A 17,348-nucleotide genomic window follows, 5' to 3' on the forward strand; every position below is an offset into this window, starting at 1 on the left:
TTTTGTAGAGCGATTCATCAGAATATCATCCAAGTTTCCTCTGAGTTTGGTCCGAGTGTCCTCAGTTGTTCTCGGATGAGAAAAAGTAAAACGTTTCTCCACCTTGCCCTATCTAACAGTCCGTGAAAAATGGACCCTCACACTGATGGTGACCGAGTGCCGTCTAATTTCTTTTCTCATAGACTTGCATTGCTGATTTTGATTTGACTCTTGGATCAGTTTTGGACATGTCTCTACAGTTTTGCACGGACCACTCGATGTGTGAACACATCCATAGACTATATTAGGTACGAGTTCTGTCTGTGATAAACAGGGGTAGAACTCGTAGACGAAAAACGGACGTCTGAATGAGCCCTAAAGCAGAAAGGACTATGCTGTGCCAGACGGGAATAATAATAATATTAATAATAAATCTTACTTTCTTCAGCGCTCTATTGGGAGACCCAGACGATTGGGGTATAGCTACTGCCCTCTGGAGGCCACACAAAGCACTACATCAAAAGTGCAAGGCCCCTCCCCCTCTGGCTATACCCCCCCCGTGATATCACGGGTTCTCCAGTTTTAGCTTTGTGTGCGAAGGAGGTCAGACATTCCATGCATAGCTCCACAGATTTTAGTCAGCAGTAGCTGCTGACTATTTCGGATGGAAGAAAAGAGGACACAGATAGTGTCCCCAGCATGCTCCCTTCTCACCCCTGGATGGTGTTGTAAGGTTGAGGTACCTATTGCTGGTACAGGGCTGGAGCCTGACATGCTGTTTTCCTTCCACATCCCCTGGTAGGGCTCTGTGGAAGTGGGATCCTGCCGGCCTCTCAGCTCTGACGCCGGGCTCCATCCACAGACCCATTAGAACCTGATGGAGACGGAGCAGGAGTACGATCAGGGACAGGCCCTGCATCATACAGGTACTCTGTGTCCCCGGCAGGCACAGACACACTCCGGGCTGGCTGGGTGTTGTAGTGCGCCGGGGACCGCAAGGTTGGAGTTAGTGTCCCTACAGATTACTGGGGGATTTTTTGTGTATGGGAACGCAGCGCCGACCCCCTCTGGACCGGGCGGCGCTGCTGTGACTTGTGGTGCGCCGGGGATCCGCCGTCCGCGCTTTTACGGCGGCGGCGGTTATAAATTGAGTCCCCGGCTTTTTGGGCCTAGGACGCCGGCAGCTCCGATTCGTTCCCGCCCCCACCCTGTCATTCAGGGTAGGGGAGAGACGCTGTTCGCTAGCAGCGACGAGGGCTGGAGCCTGATTTACATGCTCCAGCCCTCACACTAGGCACAGAGGGAAGCAGGCTTCCCGCTCTTAGCCAGGAACGCCCAGGGCCCGCCCCCCCTCCTCTCTCGGGACGCCGGCAGCCATTACATGCAGCCTGGCTGGAGGAAGGACGCAAGGCTCTGGGAGACCTGGACTAGGGGCTATCTGGCGACCACACACCCGCTTTTTAAGCGGGCGGTAAGCGATTTTTCTGTGCTGGTCCCTCTAGTGCCTCACGGTGTATCGGTGTACTGTGTAGGATATAGAGATATTGTATTTCTTGCACTGTGAGGTCGCTTCTGGCTGCATCTCCCAGATCCCTCTGTGGAAGCAACAACATGCCATCCTCAAAACGCAAGGCTGCCAAGGCTAGGGCTGTGTACACTGCGTGTGCTGCATGTGGGGCTAATCTACCAGCAGGCTCCGATGACCCCCATTGTGTGCAATGCTCCGACCCGGTGCTGCTTCGCCAGCCGGAGTCAGGAGAGGTAGTGACCCAGGCTGAGACGCTTGTAAGTTCTGCCCCGGTGACAGGGACAGACTTTGCAGTTTTTGCGGATAATATGTCTGTGTCTATGGCAAAAATCCTTGAAACCTTGCAATCTATGCATGGGGCTCAGTCTTTGGGCACGGCGAGGCCTCTGTCCTCAGGTCCCCCTCACTTGGAATTAATCCAGCCCACAGGGGGGTCCCCGGCTTCACAGGCCGAGGATTATGACTCAGATGATAGCCCCAGCCACCCTAAGCGAGCTCGCTGGGAAAGACCCTCGACGTCATCACACTGCTCAGGGTCTCAGCGCAATCGGTCTCCCTGTGATGCGTCTGATGAGAGTGATCAGGAATCCATTCCTGGAACCCCTCTCAACCTGGATACCCCTGATGGGGACGCCATGGTAAATGACCTTATCTCAGCCATCAATAGGCTGTTGGATATTTCTCCCCCAGCCCCTTCAGCAGAAGAGGCGGCTGCGGAGCAGGAGAAGTTTCGTTTCCTTTATCCCAAGCGTAAATTGAGTGCTTTCTTGGATCACTCTGACTTCAGAGAGTCAATCCAGAAGCACGACGCTCACCCAGAAAGGCGTTTCTCTAAACGATCTAAAGATACGCGTTTCCCTTTCCCCCCTGAGGTGGTCAAGCGCTGGACCCAGTGTCCAAAGGTAGACCCCCCGATTTCCAAACTCGCAGCTAGGTCCATAGTTGCAGTGGAGGATGGCGCTTCACTTAAAGATGCCAATGACAGACAGATGGACCTGTGGTTAAAATCTGTCTATGAAGCTATCGGCGCGTCGTTTGCTCCGGCATTCGCAGCCGTATGGGCACTCCAGGCTATTTCAGCTGGCTTAGCAAAAGTGGATGCTATCATACATCCAGCAGTGCCGCAAGTGGCCCACCTTACCACGCAGATGTCGGCGTTTGCGTCTTACGCTATCAATGCGGTCCTAGAATCTACCAGTCGCACCTCAATGGCGTCCGCCAATTCGGTAGTTTTGCGCAGAGCCTTGTGGTTAAAGGACTGGAAAGCAGATGCTGGTTCCAAAAAATGTTTAACCAGTTTGCCTTTATCTAGAGATAGACTGTTTGGCGAGCCATTGGCTGATATCATTAAGCAGTCCAAGGGTAAAGACTCCTCTTTACCACAACCCAGAACAACCAAACCTCAGCAAAAAAAGTGGCAGCAGAGGTTTCAGTCCTTTCGAGGTTCGGGCAAGACACCATTTACCTCGTCCAAAGGGACTCAGAGGACGCAAAGAAACTCAGATTCGTGGCGGGCTCACACGCGCCCCAAGAAAGCAAATGGAGGTACCGCTTCTAAAGCGGCTACCTCATGACTTCCAGCCCCCTCCCTCCGCATCGCCGGTCGGGGGCAGGCTCTCCCGCTTTTCCGGCATTTGGATGTCACAGGTCAAAGACCGGTGGGTGACGGACATTTTGTCTCGCGGGTACAGAATCGAGTTCAATTCTCGTCCTCCAGCTCGGTTCTTCAGAACCTCCCCACATCCAGACCGAGCAGATGCTCTGCTGCAGGCGGTGGACTCCCTAAGAGCGGAAGGAGTGGTGATCCCAGTCCCTCCTCAGGAACAAGGGCAAGGGTTTTACTCCAATCTCTTTGTGGTTCCAAAAAAGGACGGCTCATTCCGTCCTGTTCTGGACCTAAAACGGCTTTACAAACATGTGTACGCCAGGAAGTTCCGGATGGAAACCCTGCGTTCTGTCATTGCCTCAATGTCCAGAGGAGACTTCCTTGCCTCAATAGACATCAAAGATGCTTATCTCCACGTGCCAATTGCTACAGAACATCAACGTTTTCTACGTTTTGTGATAGGAGACGACCATTTTCAGTTCGTAGCTCTGCCATTTGGTCTGGCGACAGCCCCACGGGTCTTCACCAAGGTCATGGCGGCGGTGGTAGCAGTCTTGCACTCTCAGGGACACTCGGTGATCCCTTACCTAGACGATTTATTGGTCAAAGCTCCCTCTCAAGAGGCATGTCAGCACAGCCTGAATGCTACGCTGGAGACCCTACAGTCTTTCGGATGGATCATCAACTTTCCAAAGTCGATCCTATCACCGACTCAATCACTAACGTATCTTGGCATGGAGTTTCATACTCTAGCAGCGATAGTGAAGCTTCCGCTGAACAAGCAGCGGTCACTACAGACAGGGGTGCAATCTCTACTGCAGGGCCAGTTGCATCCCTTGCGGCGCCTCATGCATTTCCTAGGGAAGATGGTGGCAGCCATGGAAGCAGTTCCCTTTGCGCAGTTTCATCTGCGCCCACTTCAATGGGACATTCTCCGCCAATGGGACGGGAAGTCAACGTCCCTGGACAGGAAAGTCTCGCTTTCCCAGACGGCCAAGGACTCCCTTCAATGGTGGCTCCTTCCCACCTCATTGTCTCAGGGAAGATCCTTCCTGCCCCCATCCTGGGCAGTAGTCACGACAGATGCGAGTCTGTCAGGGTGGGGAGCAGTATTTCTCCACCACAGGGCTCAGGGGACGTGGACTCCGCAGGAGTCCACCCTTCAGATCAATGTTCTGGAGATCAGGGCAGTGTATCTTGCTCTACTGGCCTTCCAACAGTGGCTGGAAGGAAAGCAGATCCGAATCCAATCGGACAACTCCACAGCGGTGGCATACATCAACCACCAAGGAGGGACGCGCAGTCGGCAAGCCTTCCAAGAAGTCCGGCGCATTCTAACGTGGGTGGAGGACAGAGCATCCACCATATCCGCGGTTCACATCCCAGGCGTAGAAAACTGGGAAGCAGACTTCCTCAGTCGCCAGGGCATGGACGCAGGGGAATGGTCCCTTCACCCGGACGTGTTTCAGGAAATCTGTCGCCGCTGGGGAGTGCCGGACGTCGACCTAATGGCATCCCGGCACAACAACAAGGTCCCGGCATTCATGGCGAGGTCGCGCGATCAAAGAGCTCTGGCGGCAGACGCCTTGGTTCAAGATTGGTCGCAGTTTCAGCTCCCATACGTGTTTCCGCCTCTGGCGCTCTTGCCCAGAGTGCTACGCAAGATCAGATCCGAGTGCAGCCGCATCATACTCGTCGCTCCAGACTGGCCGAGGAGGTCGTGGTATCCGGATCTGTGGCATCTCACGATCGGTCGACCGTGGTCACTGCCAGACCGACCAGACTTACTGTCCCAAGGGCCGTTTTTCCATCAGAATTCTGCGGCCCTGAACCTGACTGTGTGGCCATTGAGTCCTGGATCCTAGCATCTGCAGGATTATCTCAAGGAGTCGTTGCCACAATGAGACAAGCTAGAAAGTCGAATTCGGCTAAGATCTACCACAGAACGTGGAAGATTTTCTTATCCTGGTGCTCTGCGCAGGGAGTGTCTCCCTGGCCATTTGCATTGCCCAAGTTTCTTTCCTTCCTGCAATCGGGGTTAGAAAAGGGCTTGTCGCTCAGCTCCCTTAAAGGGCAAGTTTCGGCACTATCCGTGTTTTTTCAGAAGCGTCTAGCACGTCTTTCTAAGGTGCGCACGTTCCTGCAGGGGGTCTGTCATATTGTGCCCCCGTACAAGCGGCCGTTAGATCCATGGGATCTGAACAGGGTACTAGTTGCTCTCCAGAAGCCGCCCTTCGAGCCTCTGAAGGAAGTTTCTTTTTCTCGGCTGTCACAGAAAGTGGCGTTTCTTGTTGCGATCACATCGCTTCGGCGAGTGTCTGAGCTGGCAGCTCTGTCATCCAAGGCTCCCTTCCTGGTGTTCCACCAGGACAAGGTAGTGCTGCGTCCTATTCCGGAGTTTCTCCCTAAGGTCGTATCCTCTTTTCATCTTAATCAGGATATATCCTTGCCTTCTTTTTGTCCCCATCCGGTTCACCGGTATGAAAAGGACTTACGTTTGCTAGATCTGGTGAGAGCACTCAGAATCTACATTTCCCGCACGGCGCCCATGCGCCGTGCCGATGCACTTTTTGTCCTTGTCGCTGGTCCGCGCAAGGGGTTGCAGGCTTCTAAAGCCACCCTGGCTCGATGGATCAAAGAACCAATTCTAGAGGCCTACCGTTCGGCGGGGCTTCCGGTTCCTTCAGGGCTAAAAGCCCACTCAACCAGAGCCGTGGGTGCGTCCTGGGCATTACGTCACCAGGCTTCGGCTCAACAGGTGTGCCAGGCAGCTACCTGGTCCAGTCTGCACACTTTCACCAAGCATTATCAGGTGCATACCTATGCTTCGGCGGATGCCAGCTTAGGTAGAAGAGTCCTGCAGGCGGCAGTGACACCCCCGTAGGGGAGGGCTGTTTTGCAGCTCTAACATGAGGTATTTCTTTACCCACCCAGGGACAGCTTTTGGACGTCCCAATCGTCTGGGTCTCCCAATAGAGCGCTGAAGAAGAAGGGAATTTTGTTACTTACCGTAAATTCCTTTTCTTCTAGCTCTTATTGGGAGACCCAGCACCCGCCCTGTTGTCCTTCGGGATGTTTTTTTGTTGTTTGCGGGTACACATGTTGTTCATGTTGAACGGTTTTTCAGTTCTCCGATGTTATTCGGAGTTAATTTGTTTAAACCAGTTATTGGCTTCCTCCTTCTTGCTTTGGCACTAAAACTGGAGAACCCGTGATATCACGGGGGGGGTATAGCCAGAGGGGGAGGGGCCTTGCACTTTTGATGTAGTGCTTTGTGTGGCCTCCAGAGGGCAGTAGCTATACCCCAATCGTCTGGGTCTCCCAATAAGAGCTAGAAGAAAAGGAATTTACGGTAAGTAACAAAATTCCCTTCTTCTATAGCACCAACATATTCCGCAGTGCTTTAGAATTCAGGAGGATCATATACAAACAAGTAGTGTGGTGGAGTTTGATGGAGAGTTATGTTCTGAGAAGGCACGTGAAATTTAATACGGCTAGGGAGTGTGATAGGCCACCCTAAAAAGATCTGTTTTTAGGGAGCGTCTGAAGCTGAGTAAGTTGTGGTTCGTCCTAGTTTTTTAGGGTAGACCGTTCCAGAGGATTGGTGCAGCTCGGGAGAAGTCTTGGAGCTGGAAGTGGGAGGTTCAGATTAGTGTGGGTGTTAGTTGAAAATCGTTTGCGGAGCCTAGAGAACGGGTGGGGTGATAGACAGAGATGAGGGTGAAGGTATAGGGGGTGCCGTATTGTGGGGGGGCTTTGTGAGTGAGAACAAGCAGTTTGAATTGGATCTTGTGATATATGGGCAGCCAGTGCAGTGACTGACACAGAGTGTAAGAGTCCGAGTAACAATTAGCCAGATAGGTGACCCTGGCTGCAGCATTAAGGATGGACTGTAGAGGAGAGAGTCTAATTAGGGGGGAGACCAATTATTAGAAAGTTACAGTAGTCAAGGCAGGAGTGGATCAGGGCCCAATTCATTATTGCATTTTCACTTTTTTTTGCCTACTTTTTGGTGTTTTTTTCCCCGCCTCATTTTTATGTAATAGAAAAATAAATGTCACTCCGCTAAAACAACGGTATGATGTTGAAGTAAGGGTCCAGTCCGTACACTGATGTAAAAATAAATTCGGCACTCAAAGAAGGACGGGGAATAAACAATTTTAATGGCAATACAAAAATAAAATATTTACGTTTCGGCCCTTAATTGTGGACCTTCATCAGAAAATTAGCTGATTTTTCTTTCCACGAGATGTCCGACTGCGTTGACATCACTGTTACTTTAGACAACCCAGCAATTGGCTCATATTCTGATGAAGGTCCACAATTAAGGACCGAAACGTCAAAAATTTTATTTTTGATTGTCATTAAAATCGTTTATTCACCATCCATCTTTGAATGCGGAGTTCCTTTTTTACATAAGTTACGTTTTTCAAACTATATTTTATGCATATTTTTTTTAATGTTCAATATTGTGGATGGGTTTTCTCGATGTTTTTGACCAATTCATCGATTAATTTTCATTTTTCAAAAATAGAAATAAACTATAATAATAAAAAAACACAAGAGTTAATAATTTTCCTCAGTTCAAAAATAAATAAAATAAAAAGATAAATAAAACCTATTCAATATCGTCATGTCCAATAAATTTCATTCTATCAAAATATGACCTTTTTTTTAAACCATATGTTAAAATATAAAACTAATAGAATGAAAACCTGAATTTTATCTTTATTTGGTTGTCAAATTGCCTAACCCCACTCCCCCTCCAAAAATGCATTAAAAGCAAACAAAATGTCGTACATACCCAAAAGAGATTTCAACAAAAACTTCTGCACTAAAAATAAGGCCCTCAAAAAAAAATGGAGACATAAACCAAATATTCTGTAAATAGGGTTTAAGTTGTAGTTGTTGGACAACCCCTTTAAGGAAGGCGTTAGGTTTGGGAACAACGATACCACTCCGAGGACTGTCAGAATAGTGTAATACCCCGGATAACGGGCTGATTGTTTTGTATATTACAGATAGAGGCAATGTTGGAGATGGCGGAAAGGGAACGTCTGGGAAATCCTCGTATACCTGAGAAACCTCTGATAAGATTGCGGGTAAGTTCAGTACAGTTCCAGACATTTTTGATTTTATCGTTATCTCTGTAGCCTTAGTGTGAGCACTCAGACTTTACTGAATCCAGATATTGTAGGATCACATGATAGAGAATAGATGACGTTTCGGCTCCACGTCCTTCCTAGCTCCGCATCCTTCACGGCTCCTGGTCTTCCTGGCTACTCATTTTTCCCGGCTGCTTGTCCTCCAGGCTACTCGTTCTTCCCAGCTCCTCGTCTTTCCCGCCTCCTCGTCCTCCCCGACTCCTTGATCTTCTCAGCTCATTGTCTTTTTTGGCTCCTCGTCCTCCCCGACTCCTTGATCTTCTCAGCTCATCGTCTTCCTTGGCTCCTAGTCCTTGCCGGCTCTTCGTCTTTCTCGGATCTTCGTCTTTCCCGACTTTTTGTCTTTCCCAGCTCCTCGTCTTTCTTGGCTCCTCGTCCTTGTCGGCTCCTCCTCCTTGCCGGCTCTCTGTCTTTCCCGGCTCTCCGTCTTTCCCGGCTCTCCGTCTTTCCCGGCTCTCTTTCTTTCCCGGCTCTCTGTCTTTCCTGGCTCTCTGTCTTTCCCGGCTCTCCGTCTTTCCCGGCTCTCCGTCTTTCCCGGCTCTCCGTCTTTCCCGGCTCTCCGTCTTTCCCGGCTCTCCGTCTTTCCCGGCTCTCCGTCTTTCCCGGCTCTCCGTCTTTCCCGGCTCTCCGTCTTTCCCGGCTCTCCGTCTTTCCCGGCTCTCCGTCTTTCCCGGCTCTCCGTCTTTCCCGGCTCTCCGTCTTTCCCGGCTCTCCGTCTTTCCCGGCTCTCCGTCTTTCCCGGCTCTCTTTCTTTCCCGGCTCTCTGTCTTTCCCGGCTCTCCGTCTTTCCCGGCTCTCCGTCTTTCCCGGCTCTCCGTCTTTCCCGGCTCTCTTTCTTTCCCGGCTCTCTGTCTTTCCCGGCTCTCTGTCTTTCCCGGCTCTCTGTCTTTCCCGGCTCTCCGTCTTTCCCGGCTCTCCGTCTTTCCCGGCTCTCCGTCTTTCCCGGCTCTCCGTCTTTCCCGGCTCTCCGTCTTTCCCGGCTCTCCGTCTTTCCCGGCTCTCCGTCTTTCCCGGCTCTCCGTCTTTCCCGGCTCTCCGTCTTTCCCGGCTCTCCGTCTTTCCCGGCTCTCTGTCTTTCCCGGCTCTCCGTCTTTCCCGGCTCTCCGTCTTTCCCGGCTTTCCGTCTTTCCCGGCTTTCCGTCTTTCCCGGCTCTCCGTCTTTCCCGGCTCTCCGTCTTTCCCGGCTCTCCGTCTTTCCCGGCTCTCCGTCTTTCCCGGCTCTCTTTCTTTCCCGGCTCTCTGTCTTTCCCGGCTCTCTGTCTTTCCCGGCTCTCCGTCTTTCCCGGCTCTCCGTCTTTCCCGGCTCTCCGTCTTTCCCGGCTCTCTTTCTTTCCCGGCTCTCTGTCTTTCCTGGCTCTCTGTCTTTCCCGGCTCTCCGTCTTTCCCGGCTCTCCGTCTTTCCCGGCTCTCCGTCTTTCCCGGCTCTCCGTCTTTCCCGGCTCTCCGTCTTTCCCGGCTCTCCGTCTTTCCCGGCTCTCCGTCTTTCCCGGCTCTCCGTCTTTCCCGGCTCTCCGTCTTTCCCGGCTCTCCGTCTTTCCCGGCTCTCCGTCTTTCCCGGCTCTCCGTCTTTCCCGGCTCTCCGTCTTTCCCGGCTCTCCGTCTTTCCCGGCTCTCCGTCTTTCCCGGCTCTCCGTCTTTCCCGGCTCTCCGTCTTTCCCGGCTCTCTTTCTTTCCCGGCTCTCTGTCTTTCCCGGCTCTCCGTCTTTCCCGGCTCTCCGTCTTTCCCGGCTCTCCGTCTTTCCCGGCTTTCCGTCTTTCCCGGCTTTCCGTCTTTCCCGGCTCTCCGTCTTTCCCGGCTCTCCGTCTTTCCCGGCTCTCCGTCTTTCCCGGCTCTCCGTCTTTCCCGGCTCTCCGTCTTTCCCGGCTCTCCGTCTTTCCCGGCTCTCCGTCTTTCCCGGCTCTCCGTCTTTCCCGGCTCTCCGTCTTTCCCGGCTCTCCGTCTTTCCCGGCTCTCCGTCTTTCCCGGCTCTCCGTCTTTCCCGGCTCTCCGTCTTTCCCGGCTCTCCGTCTTTCCCGGCTCTCCGTCTTTCCCGGCTCTCCGTCTTTCCCGGCTCTCCCGTCTTTTCTGGCACTCCCGTCTTTTCCGGGTCTCCGTCTTTCCAGCCCCTCGTCCTACCCGACACCTCGTCCTTCCCGGCTCTTTGTCTTTCCAGCCCCTCATCCTTCCCGGCCCCTCGTCCTTCCCTGGCTCCTCGTCCTTCCCGACTCCCCGTCCTTCCCAGCACCAACAACTTACCCCCATAATTTCAGCTCATTGCCCTGGTTTCCAGCTACTACCCACCAAGCGATCAGCCCTCCTCCAGACGGGGGGGAAAACATTGATATTAGGTTTGCTTTACATAGACAGACCCAGTCACTATGGAGTTAATGTGCACGCTCTATTTTGCCACTTTTTTTCTGGTGCAGAATTTAATGAAATGAGATCTAATTTTTTGTCGTTTCGGAAAGCTCGCCCACACACACTTCTTATGTTGGTGATGTACTTTATGTGCCTTAGTTTAGGATTTAGGATATAAAAAAATTATTAGGAGGGAATTTTTTCTTTCGTCCTGTAGTGCGGCATTATACCAGGCTGATTACAGTGACGTGCAGGAATACATTGAGAAGGATATTAAATGTAGGTAATAACAATTCCTCACGACCCACGCTCAGTCGCTCTGCTATTATTAGACTCGTCTCACCACCCAAATAATACATTTCATGTCTGGCGACTGTTCTCCCTGTCTGCTGCCGTCTCCGCTGTTATATCAGCAGTTTGTGCAGGTATCTTATCTAATACAAAAAACTATTTTATAAGATTTAACAGAAATCTACTTTCTCCACCTATGAGCCACTTCTCTTTCATCTGTCTCCTGAACTCATCATTCACTCTGAAAAACAAGTCTCTGAAGATCATAGTGGTATCGGTTATCCGTGGCAGTGTAGGGAGGTTATGTATCATGTATGTATGATCTCTGGTAGTCTAGGGTAATTTTCCCTGATGGTCTAGTGGTGCTGAAGAGTTTGATATTGTTATGTTATTCCTGGCAGTGTTATTACATAGTTTTAAGGTTGAAAACTAAAAAAATCACACCTGAGTCATCATGACAGACAATTTTTCGCAGGCGTTGATGACGGGGCGTGGTGGAGTCAGACGCTTTTTATTCAGGAAGAGGTGCCCTCCTCTTCATGAATCGGTGGTGTCTGATGAGAGGTGGGTGCCTCCGTTCACTACGTCAGAAATTACACTCCAGTCACTGACTTGGACTAGTCCCATGAATTAGATGAGCAGTGGCGTCATGACCCCATCCCACCCAAACAAAGTAGAAACTGGCGTAAAAACAACAAAAGTCACAACATTTTTCAACTTTTTGTAGCTTTTACACTCATGATCTGTGACAGGGAGCTGCTGGTGCTTATAGGCTTCTGTTTTTTTCCCTAATGTTCTAGGGTAGTTATTGGTTTGCATATATTATTCCTGGTGGTCTAGGGTGCTTATTGGCTTGCATGTATTTTCCCTGGTGGTTTAGGGTGGATATTGGCTTGCATGTATTATTCCTGGTGGTCTAGGGTGGTTATTGGCTTGTATGTGTTTCCCCTGGTGGTTTAGGGTGGTTATTGGTTTGCATGTATTATTCCTGGTGGTCTAGGGTGGTTATTGTCTTGTATGTATTTTCCCTGGTGGTTTAGGGTGGTTATTGGTTTGCATGTATTTTCCTTGGTGGTCTAGGGTGGTTATTGTCTTGTATGTATTTTCCCTGGTGGTCTAGGATGGTTATTGGCTTGCATGTATTTTCCCTGATGGTTTAGGGTGGTTATTGGCTTGTACGTATTTTCCTTGGTGGTCTAGGGTGGTTATTGTCTTACATGTATTATTCCTGGTGGTCTAGGATGGTTATTGGCTTGTATGTATTTTCCTTGGTGGTCTAGGGTGGTTATTGTCTTGTACAGATTTTCCCTGGTGGTTTAGGGTGGTTATTGGCTTGTATGTAGTATTCCTGGTGGTCTAGGGTGGTTATTGGCTTGTTTGTATTTTCCCTGGTGGTTTAGGGTGGATATTGGCTTGCATGTATTATTCCTGGTGGTCTAGGGTGGTTATTGGCTTGTATGTATTTTCCCTGGTGGTCTAGGATGGTTATTGGCTTGCATGTATTTTCCCTGGTGGTCTAGGGTGGTTATTGTCTTGTACATATTTTCCCTGGTGGTTTAGGGTGGTTATTGGCTTGTATGTAGTATTCCTGGTGGTCTAGGGTGGCTTTTGGCTTGCATGTATTATTCCTGGTGGTCTAGGGTGGCTATTGTAGTAGCTTGTATATATTTTCCCTGGTGGTTTAGGGTGAACAAGCAAACTGCATAACCAATAATAACATTAAGCTGTGATAAAGCGCATGTATATTTATAACTTAGATATAGAGATGACTGGACCCTTGGATGTTCAGGTTCGCCAGGGTCAGACAGATTTTAAAATAATATTCGGTTCAGGAAGCGGACTTGACCCCAGACAACGAACCCCATACAAGTCAATGGTGACCTGAAGTCTGTACTGTAAAAATAGTTGTAGTAAGGGCTAGGGGGCTGCAAAAGTAAGCAAAATTGAAGTAAGACAGGGTAGCTATACATACTATGTTTCCCCGAAGAGTAGGTAGAAGTCAGACTCTTTTCTGACTCTTTCATTACACTACATGAATATTCACTGCTCCCCCTGCCCAACCTCTATGCCAGCGTCTGTAATTGGTTGCAATGTGGGGAGATAAGGTATGCACACCAGTGACTATGTAAGGGGAATACATGAAATAGCAGAAACTGCTGTGTGAATACTGACTTGAAAAATCCAATAGCTATATGTAAGAGTGAATATGTGAAAAATGGAATCTGCATTACTGCCATGAACATATGAATCAAGAGAAATTTAGCTACTGAATTGATCAATGCAATAGAGCCCCAACACTACGCCAAAGTATTTCTCTACGTTGGGGTCCCTAGCTTAGTAGTTTTTCGTTTGTGAACCCTCCCCAACCACACCTATTGCCAATCCATATCATACACATATATAGCCTGGGTCTCAGCTTCCCATACACGGTAAGTTTTTTAACTGCATGAGAGGACACACACAAGCTAGGGACCCCAACGTAGAGAAATACTTTGGCGTAGTGTTGGGGCTCTATTGCATTGATCAATTCAGTAGCTAAATTTCTCTTTGTTCATATGTTCATGGCAGTAATGCAGATTCCATTTTTCACATTTTCACTTTACATATAGCTATTGGATTTTTCAAGTCAGTATTCACACAGCAGTTTCTGCTATTCCATGTATTCCCCTTACATAGTCACTGGTGTGCATACCTTATCTCCCCATAGTGATGTTTTTTTAGGTTTTTGCACCCAGTTCAGACTTAGAATGGTGTTCCAAACGTTATCCTTATTGTTTGTAATTGGTTGCAGTCATTAATCTGTATTAGTGTAAAAAGAAATTAAATAATTAAAAAAATAAATTACATGGGCTCCCACCTATTTTTTATAACAAGCTCGGGTAAAACAGACAGCTACGGACTGCAACCCCAGCTGTCTGCTTTGCCTTGGCTGGTTATCAAAAAATAGGGGGTTCCCACTCCGTTTTTTAAAAGTATTTAAATAAATAAATTAACAAAAAGGCGTGAGGTCAGCCCTCTTTTTCAATAACCAGCCAAGGTAAAGCAGACAGCTGGCATCTGGTATTATCAGGCTGTGGAGCCCATGGTTTTTTGGCCCTTCCCAGCCTAAAAATAGCAGCCCGCATCCACCCCAGAACAGTCACATCCATTAGATGTCTCAATGCTGACGCTTTTCCAAGCTCTTTCCGATTGCTCTGGTGCGGTGGCAATTGGGGTAATATTTAATGGGGTTGATGGCAGCTGTGAATTGACAGCTGACATTAAGCCCTAGGTTAGTAATGGAGAGACGTCTATCAGACATGCCCATTACTGACCTGGTAAGTGAATGGTTAAAAAAAAACCACACAGGATAAAATATTTATTTGAATAAAGACTCCCCCATACGCCCTCTTTCACCAGTTTATTAAAAAAAAAATAATATCCTGGAAGTTCCAATAATAATCCACTCTCTGAGTATCACGGTCGCAGAGGGCAGTGCCAGTCCCGGAGTTTCCCACTAGCGGTGAGGTGATGTAAGGTTACTGATGTCAGTGCTCGTGGGGAAATCCAGGGCTGGTGCTGACTGGCAGTAATTTTGGTCTCTCAGAACGAGACTTCATAGGAATCGATGGGCGTCGTGGGACATAACCTGTTAGTTTATCATCTGAACTTCCAGGATTTTTTTTATTTCATAAATTGGTGAAAGAGGGCATGTGGGGGAGTCTTTATTCAAATAAAGTATTCTTTCCTGGGTGTGTTTTTATTAACCATTCACTTACCGGGTTAGTAATGGGAGTGTCTCAGACGCCTCTCCATTACTAACCTCTTGGCTTGATGCCAGCTGTGAAGTCCCAGCTGACATCAACCCCATATATTACTTGCCATTGCACCAGGGCAATGGGGAAGAGCAGGGCAAAGTGCCAGAATTGGATTATCTAATGGATGCAGCACTTGTGGGGCGGCTGTGCGCTGCTATTTGTAGGCAGGGAAGGGCCAAATAACCATGGGCCTTCCCAGCTTGATAATATCAGCCCCTAGCTGTCTCCTTTACCTTGGCTGATTATCAAAAATGAGGAGGGACCCCACACCACTTTTTTTTTAAATGTGTTATTTAAATTAAAAAATAAAAACAACGACGTGGGAGCCCCTCTTTTTGGTAACCAGCCAAAGTAAAGCAGACAGCTGGGGGTTGCAGCCTGCCACAGTTTGTTTTACTTGCACTTTATTATGAAAAATAGGGCCCATTTTCTTTTTTTTTTTTTTTTTTTTTTATTAAGTGGTGCATTGACGAATCACAGCCATGCCAATACTTGCCATGGCTGTGATGGGGCCAGAAGTGCCCAACACCAGAAAAGCTTGGTGATTGGCTGTCAACAAGCTTTATTTGGACAGACAAACTCTAAGAGGAACTGGCCGTATAGTTAATAATATGAGCATACTATGAACTGAAAAATGTTAATTACAGTCTCAGTAGATTGCTCATGCACTCTCCTGTTTCTAAAGTCACCACAGGGGCATCTATATATTTTGTATTACTGTCTGGTAACCCTGGTTAATATGACTGCTGGGTTTTTTTGCACAAAGGTTAATGGCTGAGGTCCGTGACTGCAGAGTGCGTCTATAATTTCAATCCTTTTAGCCTTATCGAGAATTCAGAAGCACGGTGTCCTTAGTTTCTTCCGTCCCTTTCTATCCATAGTGAATGGGCTTTAGAAAACTTCCGTATGAACCTGGGGAGAAAAGAAAAGAAAATCGGAAATTTGTAAAAAAAAATAATAAATAAATTAAATAAATAAATAAATAAAAATAAAATAATAATAAAAAAAAAATTGTCAACTTTTTCCGAGTCTTGTAGTGTTTTGATTTTTCTGATTTTTCGGTCAATGTAGTCGTGTGATGTCGTATTTTTTTTTTTTTTTTTCCAGGACGAGACTATGTTTTTATTAATACCATCTTGGGATAGATATGACAGTTTGATCACTTCTTGCAGCATTATTTTTTGTGGTGTTGAGGCCACCAAAAATGCAATTTTGTCATTTTTCATTTTTGTTTACCAATCAGGTTAATTTTACTTTTTGGTTCACGGGGCTTCCCTGGGCGCAATCATACCACATTTATATATTTAAGGTGTTGTTTTTTGTTTTTTTTTTTTTTAGGCAGAATGTTGGGGGATTCAAAATGTTGAATTTTATTTCTTTCTATTTTTCATATTTTTTAAAACTTTTTACTGAATTTGTTGGTCTCCGTAAGGGGACTTGCCCTGTGATAGTCTGTTCGCTGGTCATACAGTAGTACAGCAAAATTGCTCACAGTTTCCTGGGATCCACCGGATAGTTTTCAAAGGAGCTCTGTGATAATAGGGACGAAGGCCTTCAAACAGACCCGCCGGCTGTCAGACCAAGCCCATCCTACCAGCAGAGGGTGCCGGTTATTCTCACTCATATGGATGCTTTTGCCTTTGGGTGGACAGAGCTGCTGAAACCCTCTCTTTTGGTTGCTGTGGTGGCTGCAGCAGTCTGTTATTTTCCCCATCTGTCTTCCTTTCCTGGTGTGTTGTTTCAGTGCAGCGGTGGGACTAGTGATCCTTACCTACCCATTCACTAGCCAGGACTATTATAGGGTCACTCAGGGCTTCAGGTTCCTGCTCGGTGACAGGCGAGCAATCTGTATAGAGACAGGCTAGGAGTGTAGGGTACAGTGGTAGGTAAGTGAAGGAGGTGTCCATCTCCCCCCTCACTAGCTCTAGGGCTCACAGTTGTAAAAGTACCCCTTGTTTGTCATGGTGTTACCCCTGTTAAGTTGTGTGCTTGGCCTCACGCTGGACTTTTCCCAAGTCCGTGTTGTAACATTAGCAGTATACCTCGGGCTGTTAATGGTAGGTTCTGGCTGTGTGTCATAGCCATTATCTGTCATGTATGGGGTGGGCTTACCCCATGAACCTTCTCCCGACTTGCACTATATATGTAAGCCGGATATTGGTAAAGGGTTAAAGAGGACCTTCCACCAGTTTGAGGATGTAATTATTGTGCAAAGCTGAATAAAACATATTTAGTATTTTTTTTAATTTGTCATCTTCATTGTGGAGACATTAGATTCTAAACTTTAAATTGTAATTTGTGCTAATAAAGGTGAGAAGTAGAAAAAAACCCAACAAACTACATTTTATTCGGTTCTGCAGCCCCCATTCCATGATGTGGCCAGTTCAATACAGTGGGTACGTGCTGCCCGACCTGCAGGCACTGGCTGTATGATCACACAAAGGTATGTTTGACTCTGAAATGCTACAGCGTTTCAGAGAAATAGACACAGTCATAACCAAAAGTGTTAATATCCAAAAAACTGACTCGCACATCCAACAAATGTAAACTGGTGCTAGCCGAAAAAACATAATAACTATAAAATGCATACAGCTGCACACTGAAAAGCCAAAAATATACAAGGGAAAATATAGCACTGCATTAC

General features: G+C 48.0%; 1 protein-coding gene across 1 annotated transcript in view; it reads left to right on the forward strand.

Annotated features, from left to right (window-relative positions):
- The window catches only part of MRE11 (MRE11 double strand break repair nuclease), a 314,955-nt gene that overhangs the window by 114,013 nt on the left and 183,594 nt on the right, over window positions 1–17,348 (forward strand). Inside the window, exon 10 of the mRNA XM_075337495.1 lies at window positions 8,135–8,215. Within this exon, the coding sequence (XP_075193610.1) occupies window positions 8,135–8,215 (81 nt within the window). The remainder of the gene's footprint in view (window positions 1–8,134; window positions 8,216–17,348) is intronic.

The sequence above is a fragment of the Anomaloglossus baeobatrachus genome, chromosome 2 (assembly GCF_048569485.1).
Source record: "Anomaloglossus baeobatrachus isolate aAnoBae1 chromosome 2, aAnoBae1.hap1, whole genome shotgun sequence".
NCBI classification, from domain to species: domain Eukaryota; kingdom Metazoa; phylum Chordata; class Amphibia; order Anura; family Aromobatidae; genus Anomaloglossus; species Anomaloglossus baeobatrachus.